Source organism: Nomascus leucogenys, chromosome 8 (genome assembly GCF_006542625.1).
Source record: "Nomascus leucogenys isolate Asia chromosome 8, Asia_NLE_v1, whole genome shotgun sequence".
Lineage (NCBI taxonomy): Eukaryota > Metazoa > Chordata > Mammalia > Primates > Hylobatidae > Nomascus > Nomascus leucogenys.
The window spans coordinates 102,504,406-102,523,889 of record NC_044388.1 but is presented as its reverse complement, the minus strand read 5'-3'; the positions used below and the strand labels follow the sequence as shown (position 1 = coordinate 102,523,889).

The 19,484-nt window shown below is 45.6% G+C and overlaps 1 protein-coding gene across 1 annotated transcript in view; it reads right to left on the bottom strand.

Moving 5' to 3' along the window:
* MVB12B (multivesicular body subunit 12B) overlaps positions 1-19,484 on the bottom strand; it is a 181,293-nt gene that overhangs the window by 126,003 nt on the left and 35,806 nt on the right. The window contains exon 3 of the mRNA XM_030817828.1: positions 13-120. Coding sequence (XP_030673688.1) covers positions 13-120 — 108 coding nt within the window. The remainder of the gene's footprint in view (positions 1-12; positions 121-19,484) is intronic.

The window sequence follows — 19,484 nt, the reverse complement described above, 5'->3', positions numbered from 1 at the left end:
GACTAGACTTACATTTTCTTTGGAAAATGATCTTGTGAAACACAGGTATCTGGTAACCTTGGATTTAAATAAGCCGTCTTTCCAGAGGTCAGCATCCACACCATCTGCTGTCTGTGCAACCTATACCGGAGAGACAGAGAAAAGGATCGCAGGTAAGGCAGGAAGGAACTGAAGGTGTGCGTGGGCCACTTCTTCCATGCCTGTTCCAATTAACACCAGCCTGGGATCTCCCGGCATCTCATTAGCTCATTTCACTAGGCACTGGGATGAGATTTTCCAAAAGGGGAAAAGGGAGAGTGTGAAAAATACAACCTCTAAAAATACTGTCCCTGGGGAAGACATTGATTAAACACACCCTGACAAAAATGGTTCTAATGAGAAAAGAGCAACTTTTGTCGTAATGGACCAAGAAGGGATTGTGTAAGTCAGCACATTAAGCGGCTATTACCACTTACACGGGGGGATGGTACAGGGTGAAGAAAGGAGTCCAGTGGGTGTGAAGAGCCACCTGAGGGGGCGCTGCCTGCAGCGAGGGTGACACAGCCTCCTGCTCTAGGGCCCCAGGCTGGCTGGGTGCTTCAGTCAATGGGATTCTACTGGAGGCTGGGGCAGGAAGGGAGGACAGAAACATTTCACTCCACCCTGCGTCCTCTTGGTACAAGCCCTGAGAGTGGGGTTCAAGGTGAGAAACTGGATCAGGATAGAAAAACAAAAGAAGACTCACTTGGTTCCTTGTTTCTAGTCTCACTAAGAAGCCATTTTCTCACCTGCAGCTGTAGAAATTCTCTACTAGGAAGCGTCTGAGAATGACGCCAGCCAGGCTTGAGCTCAGTATCAAAGCCCCTGTGACCTAGACTGGGGCTGGGCTGGGGGATATTTGCATGAAAGACCAGGCTTTGTGGGAGAGAGTGCAAAGGAGATGGGAGAGGAGGAGGAGACGGCTAAAAGAGGGTGGTGCTTTCCTCCTATTTCTTTCCAGACTGCTCTGTGAATCGCTGGTCAGGTATTGGTCTGTTTTCTGACTCGGCCTCCCTCTGAGAGTATGAATCAACCTTGCACACCTTCCTTTAAGCACGGCGAAGGGGGACATCCAGGAAGACTGAGGAACAGTGCCCGTTTTGGGATAAACTCTGCAGGAGGTCTCTGAGCAGTTCACTTTCTGACTCCTTCTGGGTTGTCCTTTTGAGCTTTAGACTTTGGGATCCAGTCCTTGACCTGACAAGCTCTTGCCCATCTTGACAAACTGCTGGAAGTGCCTCCATTCTTCACACAAAACTGCCCTGATTCAGCCCCATCCCACACACTGACTGCAGGCTCTGCACAGAGCATGGTGGGCCCCACAGCACATGGATGGCCTCTGCCTGTCACACGCTCAGGGAGGAGGCGGGAGCCAGGACCCCAGCCCAGTGGGCTCAGGCTCCCCAGGACATTCCTGGAGCCCACCACAGCCATACTCTCTGAGGCTGCCTCAGAAAAACCAAAAGGCCAGGAGGCAAAAGAAAAAATCCTTGTTTTTCAAACCAAACAATTGTAAATTAGCAAATATAACAACAGGAAAAGAAAAGCCCTTATGATAAAGATGCAAATATATTTGACCTGAAAGCTGAAGGAGGAATGGTATGGGGATAATTTTAGGAACTGTTTGCTCCAAGTATGTTACCCCCACAGATAGAAACAGGATGGAATGGGGGTCAGGCCTTGTCAGCATTTTTCCCCATAATGGTCACACATAGAGTTCCTAGGGAAATATGAGATTTAAGGCAGTGGTCTCAGCTCCTCCACACCAAGGACCCCCTATGCTTGTTTTCTCCCATGGATTACATGGTTTGAAAGATTTTTGTCTCCCAATGCAATTTTACTGTATTTCCTCAATCCTAGGATGCAGTCATTTGGGGAACACCCCTTCACACAAAAAAGGCATAGTACCATATCCAAACACATGCGTCTATTTTAAGATGCATCCCAATTTCAGAACCACTAAAATGTAAAAATAAAAGATGCTCTATACAAAGGGAATAAGGGAACCTACATGGTCTCCCTATAATAAATGCATAATTTCTGAAAAACTTTCAAAAACAGAAACTGTCTGCAGGACACTCCAAGGCTGTGGAACCACAGGCTGCCTTGGAAGACAGGGAGCTGTGTCTTTAACCTTCCAAGAGACAAGGGCGTCTAGAAGGGCTTGTTTGGATATCTGGAAGTGCCGCAGAGGGGTGCTGTGCATTCTAACCCGAGGCTAGAAAGGTCTCCAGGGCTTGCCAGTGATGGTTCTCTCCACCCACCACACTGTGAGAGCTGTCCTTTTTCAGAGTGAGAAATGAAAACGTAATGGGGGAAGCCGGCAATGTGGGCCCCTCTGTTTGAGCCCACGCTTCACTGTTTGGGCAGTTAGAGCCCCCCAGTCTTTGTCTGCGAAGCATTAAAAAAGGATGACCAAAGGCCCAGCTTTGACCTGGCCCCAAACTCATTTGCAATGAGGTGGAAGTGTGTAAAGGCATCACGAGGGGCCCAGGGAGGTGAGGTGGGAAGAGAGAGAGAGAGAGACAGAGAGAGAGAGAAAGAGAGAGAGAGACTCCCCTAACCTCCAAGGAAGGCGGTGCTAGGCAGAGAAGGGCTCTGGAATGGTCCCAGAGGGCTGGATGGTTCAGGGACCCACAGGACCAGGTACTGGGTGAGGAGTGAGATGTGGGTTCCTGGCTCCTTGAGAGCACTGGGAAGGCAGACCTGGTGGAACAAGGGGTGCATTTCTGGCCTGTCTTTCCTATAGCAACAAGATGTACCCAGAGGCGTCTTCCCAACCCAGTCACATAAAGGTGCCTAATAACCTAAATTCTTCCCAGCCCAAGTCAGGAGAGCTAATGATCTGCAAGATAAATGATCCATCTATGCGGCTGAAGTCACAGTGCCAAGAGGAACCTGCACACCTGACTCAAGGCAGGGTCTACTTGACGGTGCCCACGCCCACCTGGTGGCACTGCAGAAGCTTACAAACTCAGCAGTCAGCCTCAGGTCCCAGCATTAGGAAGCTGGGGGGAGGTGGGGTGTGGGGTGGAGGACCAAAGGCTTTGCGTGCAGCATGAGCAGCATGGAATTCAGAGGCAGACTTGAATTTCAGGCCCAATAGCTTAAACCAGTCCTGTCCTCCTCTGCAAGGTGGACATGCTGCCTTTCCCTGCAGGCATCACTGCCAGGGGCAGAGGAGACCACGAACATGAAAAGTGCCCGCCTTAGTGCATGAGCACTCCAAAGACAGCGCGAATGTTTCTAAACCAAAAAAGGGGACATCTGCTCTGACAGCGAACCAAGTCTGGAAAGTGATGTCAGGCTACATCGGGATTCAAAAAGTCCTCAGTTGTCCCGGGGCTCTGTGCCAATCTCTGGGAACAAATCTGGTCTTTCCAAACACAAATGATATACTTGTACGAGGAACATCTGCCCTCCCGCTGCTATCCCACCCTGGACTATAAGCTTCACAAGGACAACGGCAGTGCCTGTTCTGCTTGCCATTTTATCCCTTGTGCCAAGCACAATGCCTGACACGGATGGGCTCCATCAAACCTTGTTGAAAGAATAAATGAACGAGTCGACTCTGCAATCAGGGCAGTGTGAAAAGCCACATACCCTGTCAGCTACCCAAGTAAGGTAATGGGAAGTTTTTCAAATGAAATTTCCAGGATTTAATCCATTGAGCTGAGTGAATCCCCTTCAAAATCACCACTCTGAGGCACATACCCATTTCAGCACTGAAGCCACCTACTCTTTTGGTTCTCTTGTGTGTTTGCTGCCTTGCTCTCAAGACAATTCGATATGTCTGCTGACTGCAGAACCTTCAGAGTCTGTTACAGGGCCTCGCATACACATGTGCACACGTGCACGCACACACATGCTCTTGCACACTCACACTCACACATTCTCACAACCTCTCTCCTAGCATTTCTTCCCCGGGAGTAGGAGCCGTCTCTGAGGAGGAGCAGGAGGGTCCTAGGGCCAGGCAGTGGCGGAATGTACACATGGTTTATCTCTCTTCCTGCCAGGATTCTTCTAAAACAACAATCAAATGGACAGTGCAGAAGCCTCCACAATGAAGAGCGAGAGGGGAGAGGCAGCACAAAGGCCTGGCACTGCGGAAGGCAGAAGGCAAGAGATTTAGCAAGTGCGGGGGGTGGGAGTTGTGACCTAAGGGGCCCATGGGAGCTGATACTGAGCAGAGCCCCAGGATCCAGAATCACCAGACACCACTGGGGTGGGGGCGGGGGAGCAAGTACAAGTTTAGGGCTGAATCGGGTGGACTGAAACAAGGTTCATAAACAAAGTGGTTAGACTCCCAGGTGCCCACCCCAGTTTCAGGTGTATCTTCTGCAGGAAGGAACCCAGCACGGCTCAGGACTCCACAACCCCGGCAGGTGGGGAAGGAGGTTGGAGGTCAGGAGGAGGTGGGGGAGGAGGTGCAACTTCAGAGTGCAAATGAGGGTAATTGAGTAACCAAGCGTACACACTGAATGGCAATGGCAGGCCCCTCCCTGCCACCCGCGCTTACGCTCCTTCTTGCTTCCAGCCGCCTCCCCTGTACATTGGACACTGAGAGCTTTGTCTCTGCAGAGCGCCAGGGTGGACCAGCCCACGATCCCTGAGCCAGCTCCCTGCTCGTCGTCCCACTGTGTAGCACACCAGCCAGCAGGCCCCCAACCCACAGGGCTCCAGCCCATGAGCTGGTGCCTCCATCTTAAATCCCAACCCACAACAAAGGGTCACCAGGCACTGGGGACAGGCTCAGACATGACAGAAGGGCCAAAATAGAAAAAAGTGAACTTGAAGGTAGCACAGAGAATAGGGGAAACAGTGCCGGCTCAGGACAGAGAACCCAGTCTGTAATTAAATCCTCAGAGGGACGAGTGAATAGACTGCAAATACCAAACAAGAACGGAGTATTATGAAAACCTTTTTAAAAAGGAACAATTTGAGGACAACATAAAGAGATTAGAAACTGTAAACACTGGAAGAGAAAGCTGAGGAAATCTTCCAGAAGGTAAAGTACAGAGATGAAGAGATCAATTATAGGAATGAAAACTGAAGGGTCAAGACAACATCCAGCTAACAAAACGTTCGAGAAAGAACTTTTAAAATAAAAACCGGAGGGGAGGGGGAGCCTCTGTGTTAAAGAGGTCCTGAGTGTTTCTACAAAGTGGATGAAATAGACCCACCCCAAAACGAAAGAACCGAGAGTCCCACCACACTGGGGATAAAGAAACCACCTTAAATACTTGCAGAGAAAAATAATGGGTCACATACAAAGGGACGGGAATCATTTTGCATCAGACTTCCCAACTGCAACACTGGAAACTAAAAGACAAGGTAACAATGTCTTCAAAATTCTGAGGAACTCTGGAATTCCACACCTAAGCCCACTATCGATTAAGTGTGAGGGTAGAATAAAGACCTTTGTCGATGTGCAAGGACTTAAAAAGTTTATCTCCCAGGGGCCCTTTCTGAGGAAGCTACTGGAGGATGCATCAGCGGAACCAAGCATTAAATCAATAAAGGGGAAACCATAAACTCCAGGAAACAGAACCCACACAGCACAGCAGCCAGGCGACAGCAGCACGCCCAGGCCCAGACGGGGAAAGGAAGAGACGTCAGGGCAGCAACCTCTGGGGAGGAGGGGATGTGGAGGGGAGAGCATTTAGAACTGTACTTTCTCGTTGGAAAGAAATAGGGATGGGCATGTGACAACTGCCTTAGAGCATTTAGAACAATGAAAACAATGCACCTAAGGCTATTTGACAAAAAAAAAAAAAAAAGGAATCAATTTAAAAATTAAAAGACATTTTAAGAACGTCCTGTGAAAATCAATAGGCACCTGGACAACTCCTCAAATGAATGAAACAAGTTTGATTAATTCCAAGAAAAAATAAAAGGTTGTATGAGAAAGAACACATACTCCTAATATGTTACTTGATTCAGTGGTACCCAATGTCTGCATTGTAATCTATGTGAACACTGAACATTAATCCACCAAAATTTGTGATACTGCCTAATGGGAGGAGATTCTAAGAGAAGAAAATAATCAAGAAATAAGCAATATAATAAAATTATTTAGAAACATGGAGATAAAGTACCAGAGGGAAAAAAAATCTTAAAAAGTGGAAAGTAAATGCCTCTGGGAAATAAAAAGGTGAAGGTGGGGAGACAGGGCAGGGGCTGCTATATTTTCTTATGAGCACTCTGATTTTTTAAACTGTGCACGCAGGCATCACTTTGTTAAAGTAAAAGCAAATTTTAACTTTGAAAGAGAGCTGGGGAAATATCTCATGGAAGATAGTATGATAATTCATTATTTCTTTTAGGTAAGCTGTCGCTATTGCTGCCATCAGGGATATGACTAGCAATGCAACACAATCTCACTCCTAGTTAGCTTGTTAGTGTGTTCCCAAGTGGGTGACAATGTCCAAAGCTGCAAGTCCAGCTGATTCCAGCCTTCCCCACTGCTACAGTCCACCAAAACTGAACATGCAGACGGCTGGGGGCGGAGCTGCAGCACCCAGGGAGTCCCTGCGATGGTGGCTGCCAGTGCCGCAGAATCGACACAGGGCTCTACAAACCCTTTGGGACCTGGCCCCCACCCCTGTCTCACATAGCCCAGGTCTCTGATTGCTTTCTCTAGCTTGAGTTCAGAGGTCACATTCTGGGCCACTGTGCAGCAGTCACAGAGGATGATGTGTGTTCAGGAAGCCCTGAACAGCCCACTGGACAGTGCGACTGGCTACCTGCGGCTGGTCTGTAAGGCATGCTCACTGTAAAGCGACCGCTGAGGTTAAATGTAAGCAGCCTCCCTGGTTTAAGGGACTCCCTTAATCCCTGAAAGATTTGGGGGCCGGAGGCCTGGGAGGCAGCTACTGTGAAGACCCTAGGGTAGAAATAAGGTTGTCATATTAAAGGGACAGAAAGTGGGGCTCTGTAACTGGAGCCTGGTAAGATGGGATGAGCGTTATTGACATGTTAATTGGGGCTCAGTTTATAAAGGCAAGAGTGGGAGATGATAAATTTCTAATGATTAGAGAACATCCTCACACTAGAAGATTCAACAGCCATTTGAAACAACTTTGTACACATACACACACTAACACGGAAAGTTCAGGAGATAGAGTACGTTACAACATGGTTTATAAAGCACAATCCTTTATTTTGTTTTCAAAACAATTATCTGTATAGAAAAGGATCTAGGCAAATATAAAGCAAAACATTAACCACCGTTTGGCTCTGCACAGTTGAGATTATGAGTATTTTTAATGTTCTTTTTTTTCCCCTGTATTTCTGCTTTTTTGGTAACGAGCATATATAGCTTTTATAAGAAAAATAATTGTAAATACTTCATTTGATGGGGTAAAAAATAAAAATCCGCTGGATTTAAACTTGAGAAGCACTTTGTAAATCAGCTATCCAACTAGGCCACCTAAAGAGGAGCCGCGCAGTCAATCATTTCAACCGTCAGAGGTTTTTCAGCGTTGGAATTGAGTGCTCCTTGCCAAAGAGAAACCCTCAAAAGACAAGCTAACCACCAATTTCATCAATCTGTTTACACCCCGGTGTTTCAAGAGAGCCCACCCGCAATTCAAAGGTGTATTCAGCAGACAGAAAGCAATGAAAGGGGCCAGGAAATCCTGCAGACATTCCAAAGGAAATATCTGGCTGACACGATGAACAAGAATGAAGTTCAAAGGCCTCTGGGTATGTTAGATCATCAGCAGTGGAAACACACACACTTGGCCCAGGCCAGACAGCGGCCAACTGTGAGCCACTTAAACTCAATAAGAGCAGTGTGGGCACAGCACAGGCAAGGAGCCTATCTAACCATCCGTGGACTCCCTAACAGGTGGTGTGCTCAAGATGCATTCTACAAATATAAAGTGAAAGGAAGAGGCATTTGACTAATCCAGTGAAGAGCGCAGGAACTCTCAGTTGTTTTTTGGTTCTGATTTTATTTGCATCATTTTCTTATACCTTCAGCTGAAATGTCTCTTTTTTTTAGCAAAGGAAATGAAAAACATAAACCTGTTCCCTGAGACAAATGCATCTACCTCAGTCTCCAGGTGGTCCTCTCCACTCACAGGGCACAGGGACACAGCGGACCACCCAGCCCTATTGGCCTTGTGCCCCTCTGGGCCTCCTGATACTGTACCCGCTTTCCACTCTAGTTCTCCTTCCTCAGACAGGTCTTTCCTAACTGTGCCCGGCCATTTCCTGCCTCCCTGCCTTTGCTCGTGTTTCACCCTCTCGCATCTGTCTTGTTGAGATGATCTCATTATTTAGGGCCTGGCTGAAAGAATCCCCCACTCTACAGCCTCAGTGATGATCCCAGCAGGCAAGAACTTGGATTTCTGGAGTTGGGTAGATGTGAGTTCAAGTCCCAGCTCTGCCACTTACATACTAGGGTTTTCCAAAGTCACTCTTTTACTTTCTGAGCCTCACCTAAAAATGACAATAGAAATAATACCTACCTCATAGGATTATTTGTAAGGATTAAATGAGAGAAAGCACAAAAAGCACTTAACCACAATGAGATACCACTTCAGAACCACTATGGTAGCTACAATTAAAAGGACAGGCAATCCAAATGTTGGCAAGGATGTGGACGAATGCGAGCCCTCTGCACTTCTGGTGGGATTGTAACAGGGTGCAGCCACTTTGGAAAACAGTCTGGAAGTTCCTCAAAATGTTAGACATAGAGTTAGCATATGACCCAGCAATTCTACTCCTAGGTATATACCCAAGAGAAATGAAAACAAGTGTCTACATACAAACTTGCACGTGAATGTTCATGACAGCATGTTTTCTAAATTACCAAATGAGGAACTAATCCAAACGTTCATCAACTGATAGAAATGTGGCATAGCCATACAATGAAATAGTATTCGGTCATAAAAGGAATGATATACTGATACATAATGCAACTTAGAGGAACCCTGAAAAGAGTTTGCTAAATAAAATAAGATACACGCAAAAGACCACATATTACATTATTTTGTTTACATGAAAAGTCTAGAAATGGAAAATCCCTAGAGACAGAAAATGGATTGGTGCTGCCAGGGGCTGGGGGCAGGAAGAGTTGATGGAGAGAATGGCTAATGAGTGGAGGGTTCTTTAGCAGGTCATGACAATGTTCAAAATTAGGCGGCAGTGATAGTTGTGCAACTCTGTGGCTATACTAAAAACCAATGGATTGTACACTCTTAAAAAGTGAACTTTATGGTATATGAATTATATCTCAATAAAGCTGTTCGTATTTCTAGAAGTACTTAGCATAAGGCCTGGCACATGGTGACACTAAAAAAACGTTACCTACTTACTATTATCTCTGGTCCTTAAAGTAAAGATCTTATCTTATTCATGGAATATTTTTCTGAGTATCTAGCCCCATGCCTTGTTTACAGTACACAATCAGATATTTGCCAAATGGCTGATTGAACCATTGAACCATGAAAAGAATGCACGGTAGGAAAAATACACAAAGACTGAAGCCTGGTGCATCTAGGACTACACAAGATAGCCCTTTCCTCATTCTACCTTTGGCACAGGTGCCTTGGCCATGCCAGGCACAGAGTGGACGGCTTCCTGAGGCTGCGCAGGGAGGCAGAAAGCAGGTACCGATTCCCAGCAAAAGCCCCTGAAGAGGTGAAGGGATTAGGAGCCCTGGCTCTGCACCTCCTGATGGCCGAAGGGAGCCAGGCAGGGAAGACAGTTCCGTGGGGGGCCCACGAGACAGGAAATGGGAGATACATGTGGGCAGGGCACCTGGCCGCATCGGAGCAGGTACGTCCTCCCTGTTCCAAGTCATCAGGAAGGAGGCTCTGGGCCAGAAGTGCTCCCGTTTCTGTTGCACCCAAACGGCCAAGCTATGACACAGCCCTGGACCTCCACACGCCTGCAGAAAGCAGCATCAGCAGCCTAGAGGTTGCCTTGCGGCTGGTTGGCACCCAGGGGAAGGCCGGCTCCTCTCAGCCACAGGATACCTGGTCTACCATGGCACTGCCAGTGACACATCAGTGGCTGAAGTAGGGACTAGTCAATCAATAGTACCCAGACACCTGATCGTCACTACAGAGGAAAAACTAAGTTGAGCCCTACCTCAATTTGTCAAAAACAAATTCTTGATGGATTAAAGATGAAATGTGAAAAGCAAAACTTCCAAACTTTTAGAAAAAATGTGGAGCATATTCATGTTTAAATAGAGAGAATTATTATTATTATTATTATTATTTTTTTTTTTTTTTTTTTTTTTTTGAGACGGAGTCTCGCTCTGTCGCCCAGGCTGGAGTGCAGTGGTGCAATCTCGGCTCACTGCAAGCTCTGCCTCCCGGGTTCATGCCATTCTCCTGCCTCAGCCTCTCCGAGTAGCTGGGACTACAGGCGCCCGCCACCACGCCCGGCTAATTTTTTTGCATTTTTAGTAGAGACGGGGTTTCACTGTGGTCTCGATCTCCTGACCTCGTGATCCGCCCGCCTCGGCCTCCCAAAGTGCTGGGATTACAAGCGTGAGCCACCGCGCCCGGCCAATAGAGAGAATTATTAAAGAAATAGATGGACATGTACAAAACCATCTATAAAAGAATAGGCTGATGTATCTTACTACCCTAAAATTGAAAACTTGGATACTTTGTAGTATCCCTAGGGATCCCAAAGGGATCCTTTGTAAGACACAAGACACAAAGTAAAAAGATAAGCCTTAGGCTGGGAGCAGTGCACAGTGACAATGGATTAACATCCAAAATAAGGAAATAAAAAACCCCTCCAGGCCGGGTGCGGTGGCTCACGCCTGTAATCCCAGTACTTTGGGAGGTCGAGGCGGGTGGATCACTTGAGGTCAGGAGTTCATGACCAGCCTGGCCAACACGGTGAAACCCAGTCTTTACTAAAAATGCAAAAATTAGCTGGGCATAGTGGTGGGTGCCTGCAATCCCAGCTACTCGGGAGGCTGAGGCAGGAGAATCACTTGAACCCAGAGGCGGAGGCTGCAGTGAGCCGAGATGGTGCCACTGCACTCCAGCCTAGGCAACAGAACAAGACTTGGTCTGGGGAAAAAAAAAAAAAGAGCCCCTCCCAAGCAGTAAGAAAAAGACATCACCCACAAGCAAAATGGCAGTGCTAGACCATTCACAGCAAATCACTGACCGAACTGCAAATGTCCAAAAAAATGAGTGGAGTACAAACCTGAACCTGCACGCCACTTCAGAGGGCACATGTCTATATACAGAAAGGCGAAAATGACCGGCAATTCTATTCCTAACTTGTTCCCTAGAGAAATCCTTAGCATAAAGACAAAAGGATATTATTTACAACATTGTTTACACTATTGCATTATTGAAAATGACCCAAATCCTCACCAACAGAAGAATGAATAAGTTATAGTATATTCATGGAATATAAATCTATACCCCTTGAAAATACATGAACTAGAGCTATCAGCAAGGAAAAATATCTCAAGAACAATGCTAAGAAAAAAAAAAACGTTGGCTGGGCACGGTGGCTCACACCTGTAATCCCAGCACTTTGGGAGGCCCAGGCGGGTGGATCACCTGAGATCAGGAGTTCGAGACTAGCCTGACCAACATGAAGAAACCCCGTCTCTACTAAAAATACAAAATTAGCTGGGTGTGGTGGCACATGCCTATGATCCCAGCTACTCGGGAGGCTGAGGCAGAAGAATCACTTGAACCTGGAAGGTGGAGGTTGCAGTGAGCTGAGATTGCGCCACTGCACTCTAGCCTGGGCAACAAGAGTGAAAATCTGCCAAAAAAACAAAAAACAAACAAAAAAAACACCATGTTGAAAAATACATATAAGTGTGATGTATATCCCATGTAGAATATCACCTATATAAAGTGTGAAAACATGGAAAGATACCTAGGAATGAAAAACACCAAACTCAGAGCAGTAGAGACTGAAAGGAGGGAGGCATGGGCCTGGGGGTGGCATGGGCATCAATAATGTTTTCTTTCTTTTATTAAAAAAGAAATCTGACAGAAATTTGGTGAAACATCAAGACTTGGAAGAGCTGCATGGTGGATACGTAGACATTTGCTACATTATTCTCTATACTTTTCTATATATTTGGAATATTTTGTAACATAACTTTTTAATTTTAAAAATCAGATAATAGACCTGAAGAAGAAACTTTTTATTTCAAATCTCACAAATGTGCATAAGGAATGGAGGTGCTACAGATAATACAGGACACCCAGTGAAATTTAAATTTCTGACAAACAACAAATACTTTTTTTAATTAAAAATTTTTTCAAAATGTTCAGCCCGTATTTTTATTTGCTAAATCCAACAACGTTAACAAGGAAGCATGCACTAAAAGCTTTGTTTAGTGAAAAACTGAAGGTAAAAGAACTACAGGCTGAGCAGCAGAAAGCTCCTGTGGCCCTCACTCAACCACGGAGCATCACACACCCGTTAACAAGAGTATGGAAGGTCTACAAACGCGAGTCTAGAAAGATCTACCGGACACGTGTACATCTTTCATAAAAATAAAGCATGGGCTGATGGCATGATCTAATTTATATTAAAAACACAAATTACAACGATGTATTTCTGTAAGTCATTTACATATAAATGCAGAGAAAAAAGTCAGGAAGAAAAATGAGCAAACTGGTGTGGCTGAAAGGTACTTAAGCCTTGGCTGTTATTATTTAATTTTTTCAGATAAAAGATATTCTTCTATTCCTTATTTAATTAAAAATAAATACTTTTTTGGTAAAAAGAAAAACATAAGTCTAGAAAGATACTTGCAAACTGTCAACGAGATGTATTGGCATTAGAGGAAAAAAGAAAGGTAATATTTTCACTCTTTGGTTGATAGAATTCTATATGATTTAGATTTTCTGAGATGAGCTTTGATAATTTTTTAAATGTCATGCGATATTTTTTTAAAAAATTTAAAGACAAGTTTCTCCAACCCTCTCTCTACCACGGTATCCAAGGAGTTCAAGGTGATTTCATTATGGAGGGTGCATCTGCTGAGCAGAGAAGGAAGAAAAAGCAAAGCAGGGCAGGCTCCAAAGCCCCTTCCTGGCTGGAATCTGGGATAACAATGTTTGCTCCACATCACCCAATACCAGCCCTGCAGGTCAGCAGCATAGAGTTTAAAACATGGGCCTTGATACTAGACAGATGTGATTCAAATCCTGGATTCACCAACCAGTAGTGGCTGTGTGGCCTTGGCTGTGTTACTTAACCTCTTTGAGCCTCGGCTTTTGTCTCTATAAATGGAAACAACAGGTCCTAGCTCATACAGTTGTAGTTACAGCACCGAAGAAAGTGCTTTGGTCAGTACACAGTAATCACTTAATGCTAAGTATCAGTGTTGCATCGGAAACCACTGCTTCCCTTCCACACCTAGATATGCAGGCGGGCCTGGCATCAAATAGAGCCCTCCCCAGCATGTGCCATCATCACTAAGCTGCAATTCATCTCTTCAGGCCACAAGTCTTTCCTTTTCTTTCAGCAAACATTCACTAGGCATTTATGATATGTCAGGCACTCCCTCCCCTCCCTCCCAGGATGGCTCCCAGGTGAGCTGAATCAGGAGTGAGGGCGCAGGGAAGACAGCCACACAGAGGCAGGGGACCTGGGTTTGACCTCCGCTCAGCCACACCCTTGAGCTCTCAGAGGCTTTGCTTTCTTACTTGTAAAACAAGACTGCAATAGTAACTTGGCAGGGTTATTGTGTGAAATAAATACCGTGTGTGGAAGCAACTAGTGCACGGGCAGACACAGTATGGATATTTGGTGTCACCAGAAGTGTAAGACAGAATCACCTCAGTGCTCTAAGGGAGCACCAAGTGCTGAGAGCTCTCAAAAGCAAGCATAAGGCAGAAGAAGGAGAAGAGGCAGGCTGCTGGGAGGATAAACAGAACCAAAGGCATCTTCAGGTGGGATGTATCATAAAGTGCTAGCAGGCAGAAACGAAGCAGGGGCAGAGGGGCAGGCACACCCCTAGAAGAAAGGACGGAAAAGGCCAGGGTGTGGGTCCTCCCTGGCACATGTGGGAAGACTGGGGTTGGCTGGACCACTGGCCACGCAGGTGAGAGAGAGAGAGCCGACCATACGACCACAGAGATTTGGTGGGAGGAGCTGGAACCTGGGAGGCTGCAGGGCAGGTGCTGTCTTAGGACCTGCCCCATCCTAGGAAGCAAGAGGGGGAGCATGGCTGGAAAGCCCTGGGCAGGGAGGAGAAATTCTTAGAGCGGCGCTTACAGGAGAAACCTGGAGTCGAAATGGGAGGCACCAGAGACTGCTTAGAAGAAACTACCCGTGTCAAGAATTGTGAGGACCTCATCCAGGTGGTAGCAGAGACAGAAGAGGAGGATGAAAAGATGAAGAAATGCCTGATGGGGTGCTGGCAGGTAGGGCTGGCAGAGAAGCCTTGGAAGGATTCTGGCCTCTGTCTCGTGGGAACATTCAGAAGAAGGGTGGTTGTAGGTTGGGTCTTCTATCGGGAGTGGTAAGGAAACAGAAGAGGAGTTCGGTTTGGGAATATTCAGGTTGAGGTGTCAGCCAGTCATGATTCGTGGGCTTGTCCAGCAGGCTGGTGGAAATGGAGGCCCGGTGCTACAGAGAGCACAGGCTGGCTGCGTGGAGTCAGAAGCTCGGCGCCTGGCAGGGCCGGATGCCAAGTGAGAGAAGAGTGCTCAGTGCAGGAGGCTGGGTGGGAACTGGGCAGGGTGCACAGTGAGGGAGAGGCTACTACAAGAATGGGGCTCAGAGAGGAACAAAGCTGAATGCAGCTGAAATCAAATGGAAGGAATGCAGCATTTCAGGAAAGAAGGACTACAGAAGAATATCCGATGATCTAAGAAAATACTGCAAAAATACAATAAGAAAATATGATGCAATAATAAGCAGGTTATAAAATTTATATAAATAGAATCTCATTACCGCTAAAACACGCACACACACAGACTAAAGGACCGTTAAAGTGTGGACAATGGTTTTCCCGAGTTGTAGGATTACAGGTCGCTTTTATTTTCTTCCTTGTGCTTTTTAACATCTTCTACGTAGTCCATAATGAACATGTACTAGTTCTGCATTCAGAAAACGAATATATTAAGGAAGGAGGAAATTGTTCAACAGTAACCAAAGTTGAGATGTGGTCGAGAAGAATACGGATTAGGAAAGAGCCACTGAGTTAGACAATTTAGGAATTGAGGGGTGAGTGGGGATAATGAAGGGGAGATGGCAAGCAGGGACGATTTTGGGGAGTAGGGCATACAAAGATGGTAGCTGGAGGGGCTTGTGAGATGAAGGGAGGGTGGCGGAGGCAGCATCTGCTAAGAACAGAGGGGTCAGAGGCATGTCTTTGTGGAAAGGAAGAAGGGGGAGAGATTGATAGCACAATGAGGGAGGGAGTTCCAAGCAAAAGCCAAGCAGGAAGATGTGGAAATGAGAACTCACCTACCGGGATTAATCTTGGGAAGGAAGAGGGCCACTGGAGGGTGCTCCAATCTCTGCTACCCCTGTTTTCATTTTAATCCTTCAGTCTGGGTCTGTAAATTCCATGCAGGCAAGTGCTACATCTGACCATTCACCACTGTTTGCAGTACCCAGTAGAGGCCCGTGGTGGGGGCTTAATAAATAATTGCTAATAAATAAAAGCTTCCCTCTTCCTCTGCTCCATCTCTAAAGTTTGATGAAATCTCCCTTTGGACCCAGGAAAGTGGGTTTATAAAATGAGCATGCCAGCTGATTTAGAGAAACAATAGAAAGGCATATTAATAAGCAACTGCACGGTCTGAAAGATTCTGGAGGCCGGGTGCGGTGGTTCATGCCTGTAATCCTAGCACTTTGGGAGGCCAAGGCAGGCGGATCATCTGAGGCCAGGAGTTCGAGACCAGCCTGGCCAACATAGTGAAACCCTGTCTCTACAAAAATACAAAAAATACAAAAATTATCTGGGCATGATGGTGGATGCCTGTAATCCCAGCTACTCGGGAGGCTGAGACAGGAGAATCACTTGAACCTGGGAGATGAAGGTTGCAGTGAGCTAAGATTGCACCACTGCACTCCAGCCTGGGCAACAGAGTGAGACTCTGTCTCTCGAAAAAAAAAAAAAAAGACATTTTGGGAGGCCGAGGTGGGTGGATCACGAGGTCAGGAGATCGAGACCATTCTGGCTAACACGTTGAAACCCCATCTCTATTAAAAATAAAATAAAAAAAAAATTAGCTGGATGTGGTGGCAGGCACCTGTAGTCCCAGCTACTCAGGAGGCTGAGGCGGGAGAATCGCTTGAACCCGGGAGGCAGAGGTTACAGTGAGCCAAGTTCGCGCCACTGCACTCCAGCCTGGGCAACAGAGCAAGACTCCCTCTCAAAAAAAACCCAAAAAACAGGCCGGGCGTGGTGACTCACGCCTGTAATCCCAGCACTTTGGGAGGCTGAGGCCGGTGGATCATGAGGTCAGGAGATTGAGACCATCCTGGCTAACACGGTGAAACCCCGTCTCCACTAAAAAATACAAAAAATTAGCCAGGCCTGGTGGCGGGCGTCTGTAGTCCCAGCTACTCGGGAGGCTGAGGCAGGAGAATGGCATGAACCCGGGAGGCGGAGCTTGCAGTGAGTGGAGATTGCGCCACTGCACTCCAGCCTGGGCAACAGAGCGTCTCAAAACAAAACGAAACAAACAAACAAAAGAACAAGATGGGAGGAGTTTTTCTATCAAGCCAAATCAATTAACCTCAAGGTGGGTCCAAACCTAAGACACAATTCCTGAATGCAGTTCGAGAAGGCTATGAAAGCAATGGGTCTAAGGTAAAGTGGCAACATCTTTGATAAAAGACACCATATTTGCCTTAGCTAGGGCACTAGCAGGATGTGATTAGTAGTGAAAACTAGTGATCCAGCCAACACTTCAGCAGCCCCATGCACACTCCCACCCATGGTGCTGGCTCCACCTCTGCCCTGGAGTGGGGAGTGCAGCCTCCTCTGGCTCCAGCCAACTCAGACTGCAAGGCCTGGCTCTGAGCTTCATGCTGGTTTTAACAAAGGGGCCCTGAAAGAGACCCATCAAGACAAAGAGGGCAGGAAGAGTTAAAGTGATGGGATTTAAGAGAAGACAAGTTGAACTCGTGCCGTTCATGAGTCATGCCCAATGACAGGAGGCAAGAAAGGAAAGGAGATAAACTGGTCCTCATGCCTAAGTCACTCTTCTTATTTACTCTATTACTCAGCTCTCAAACCACATTGCCAGCTGTAATTGCATTTCAATTCATGTTTAACACAAACATAACTTAGCTGGATGTTGGCATCCAATATCCCAGACACAGAAAGGCAAAACAGAAAGGAGCGAGCTAATTCAATTCAATAAACGTCCTGTGCATGCTGGTGGAGAATGTGTGCACCAGGCCCTGTGCTGGGTACCGGAGGTACAGCTATGCGAAAGGCACAGCTCCGTGGCCTCCTCCTCATGGGGCTCAGTACACAGGGAAGTAATTAAAGAGTGGTAACTGTAATTAAACTGTAATTAAAGAGTGGTAAGCACTGCAATGGAGGAAAAAGGTGCTATCGAAACACACAGAACCAGAACATAATTCCACGGGGAGAGGAATGGTGGGAACACACGAAAGCACAGAGGCAAGGATGGGCACAGCACCTCTGCGGAACAGCGAGCGGGGGCAGAATGAGAACACGAAAAGTAGGGAAGGAGCAAATCTAAACAACTTTCAGATGCCAGTGAAGTCCATCCATTAGATAAACACTTACTGAGTGCTAGGTGCTCAGCGCTTTGTGGTAAGTAAAACAATGAATTTGCCTTCAAGTCTAAAAACAGAGAGCCAGAGGACAATTCTAAGCAGGTGAGTAACCTCATCTTTTGGAAAGTTTCCACTGGCAGCAGTTCAGGGAAGACTGGAGAAGGTTAGAATGGAGTTAGGGAGATGCACTAGAAGACAATCCAATAGGCCTTAAGAAAGAAGTGTGGAGAACGGAGTGAATGTGTATTTGCTTAGTCCACAGGTCGATCACTTCTTACATTTCTTCTCCAATCACCTGCCACTCCCTACACACACAGTAGTTTGTAATCACATAATTTCCTATCATATACACCTCATAAATTTGTCATCCTAAACCATAATCTAAAGGGTCATGGAACAGCCAGGAAGCAAGAGAGGGAATTAGAAACAGTAATTCAATGAGGTTGTTGAATGTAAGAGAAATATATTTTTTAAATATTAATTTTCCTTTTTTTTTTTTTTTTTGAGACCAAGTCTCACTCTGTCACCCAGGCTAGAGTGCAATGGTGTAATCTCGGCTCACTGCAACCTCTACCTCCCAGGTTAAACCAAATCTCCTGCCTCAGCCTCCTGAGTAGCTGGGATTACAGGCACCCGCCACTACACTCAGCTAATTTTTGTATTTTTAGTAGAGTTGGGGTTTCACTATGTTGACCAGGCTGGTCTTAAACTCCTGACCATCAGGTGATACCCCCACCTTAGCTTCCCAAAGTGCTGGGATTACAAGTGTGAGCCACCACATCTGGTCAAAAATTAATTTTCCTTTATGCAAAACATGTAAACCATACCAATAACCATTTTAAAAAATAAAATGAGGTGGGGGAAACAGTACCATTTACAAGGTCAATTGTCAAGGTAAAATTAGCTCTGTAAAACAAATGAAGAAGGGTCCAATCTTTTTTCAAAGCTTTAGGATAGTTTGTATGATGCAAAAATTAACCGTTCCTTGATAATTTGAGAGAATGTTACTTTAAAGCAATTTGGGCCTAGTGCTTTTGTTGTAAATAATTCTCTAACAGCATTTCCAATTTCTTCCTTCGATACAGGCTTTTTAGGATTTCTTCTTAGATAGCAGTAGAAATTATCTAATTCATCAGGATTTTCAATTTTAGTCACACATGGCTGTACATAAGAACTACACATCATCTTCTTTTATAATTTAATTATATTGTTACTTTCCTTTTCCCAACTAAATTTTCCTCATCTTTATATTATTTCATTTTACTATTAGATTTGCCAGAAGTTTATCTATTATGCTTTCTGCAAAGACTCAATTCTTAATGAACATCTCTCCCTTCTTTTCTCTTACTTTTAATTTCTGATTTTATCTTTGTTATTTCCTTCCATGTGTTTTTTCTAGCTATTTAAGCTGTGGGACAATATCAAGTGGTTCAATATACATGTCACTGGAGTCCCAGAAAGGGAGAACTGAACAAGAAATACTTTAATAATAAACAGAAATGTTTAAAATTTGATGAAAACGATAAACCCACAAATTCAAGAAGATCAATGACCCTCAAGCAGAATAAACATTAAGAAAACTACACCAAGGTATATCATAATCAAAATGCTTAAAACCAGTGATAAAGAGCAAATCTTAAAGACAGCCTGAGACCCTCTATGTACAGAGAAATAAAGGTAAGAATGACAGCAAACTTCTCATAAGAAACAATGCAAGCCATAAGATAATGGAGCAA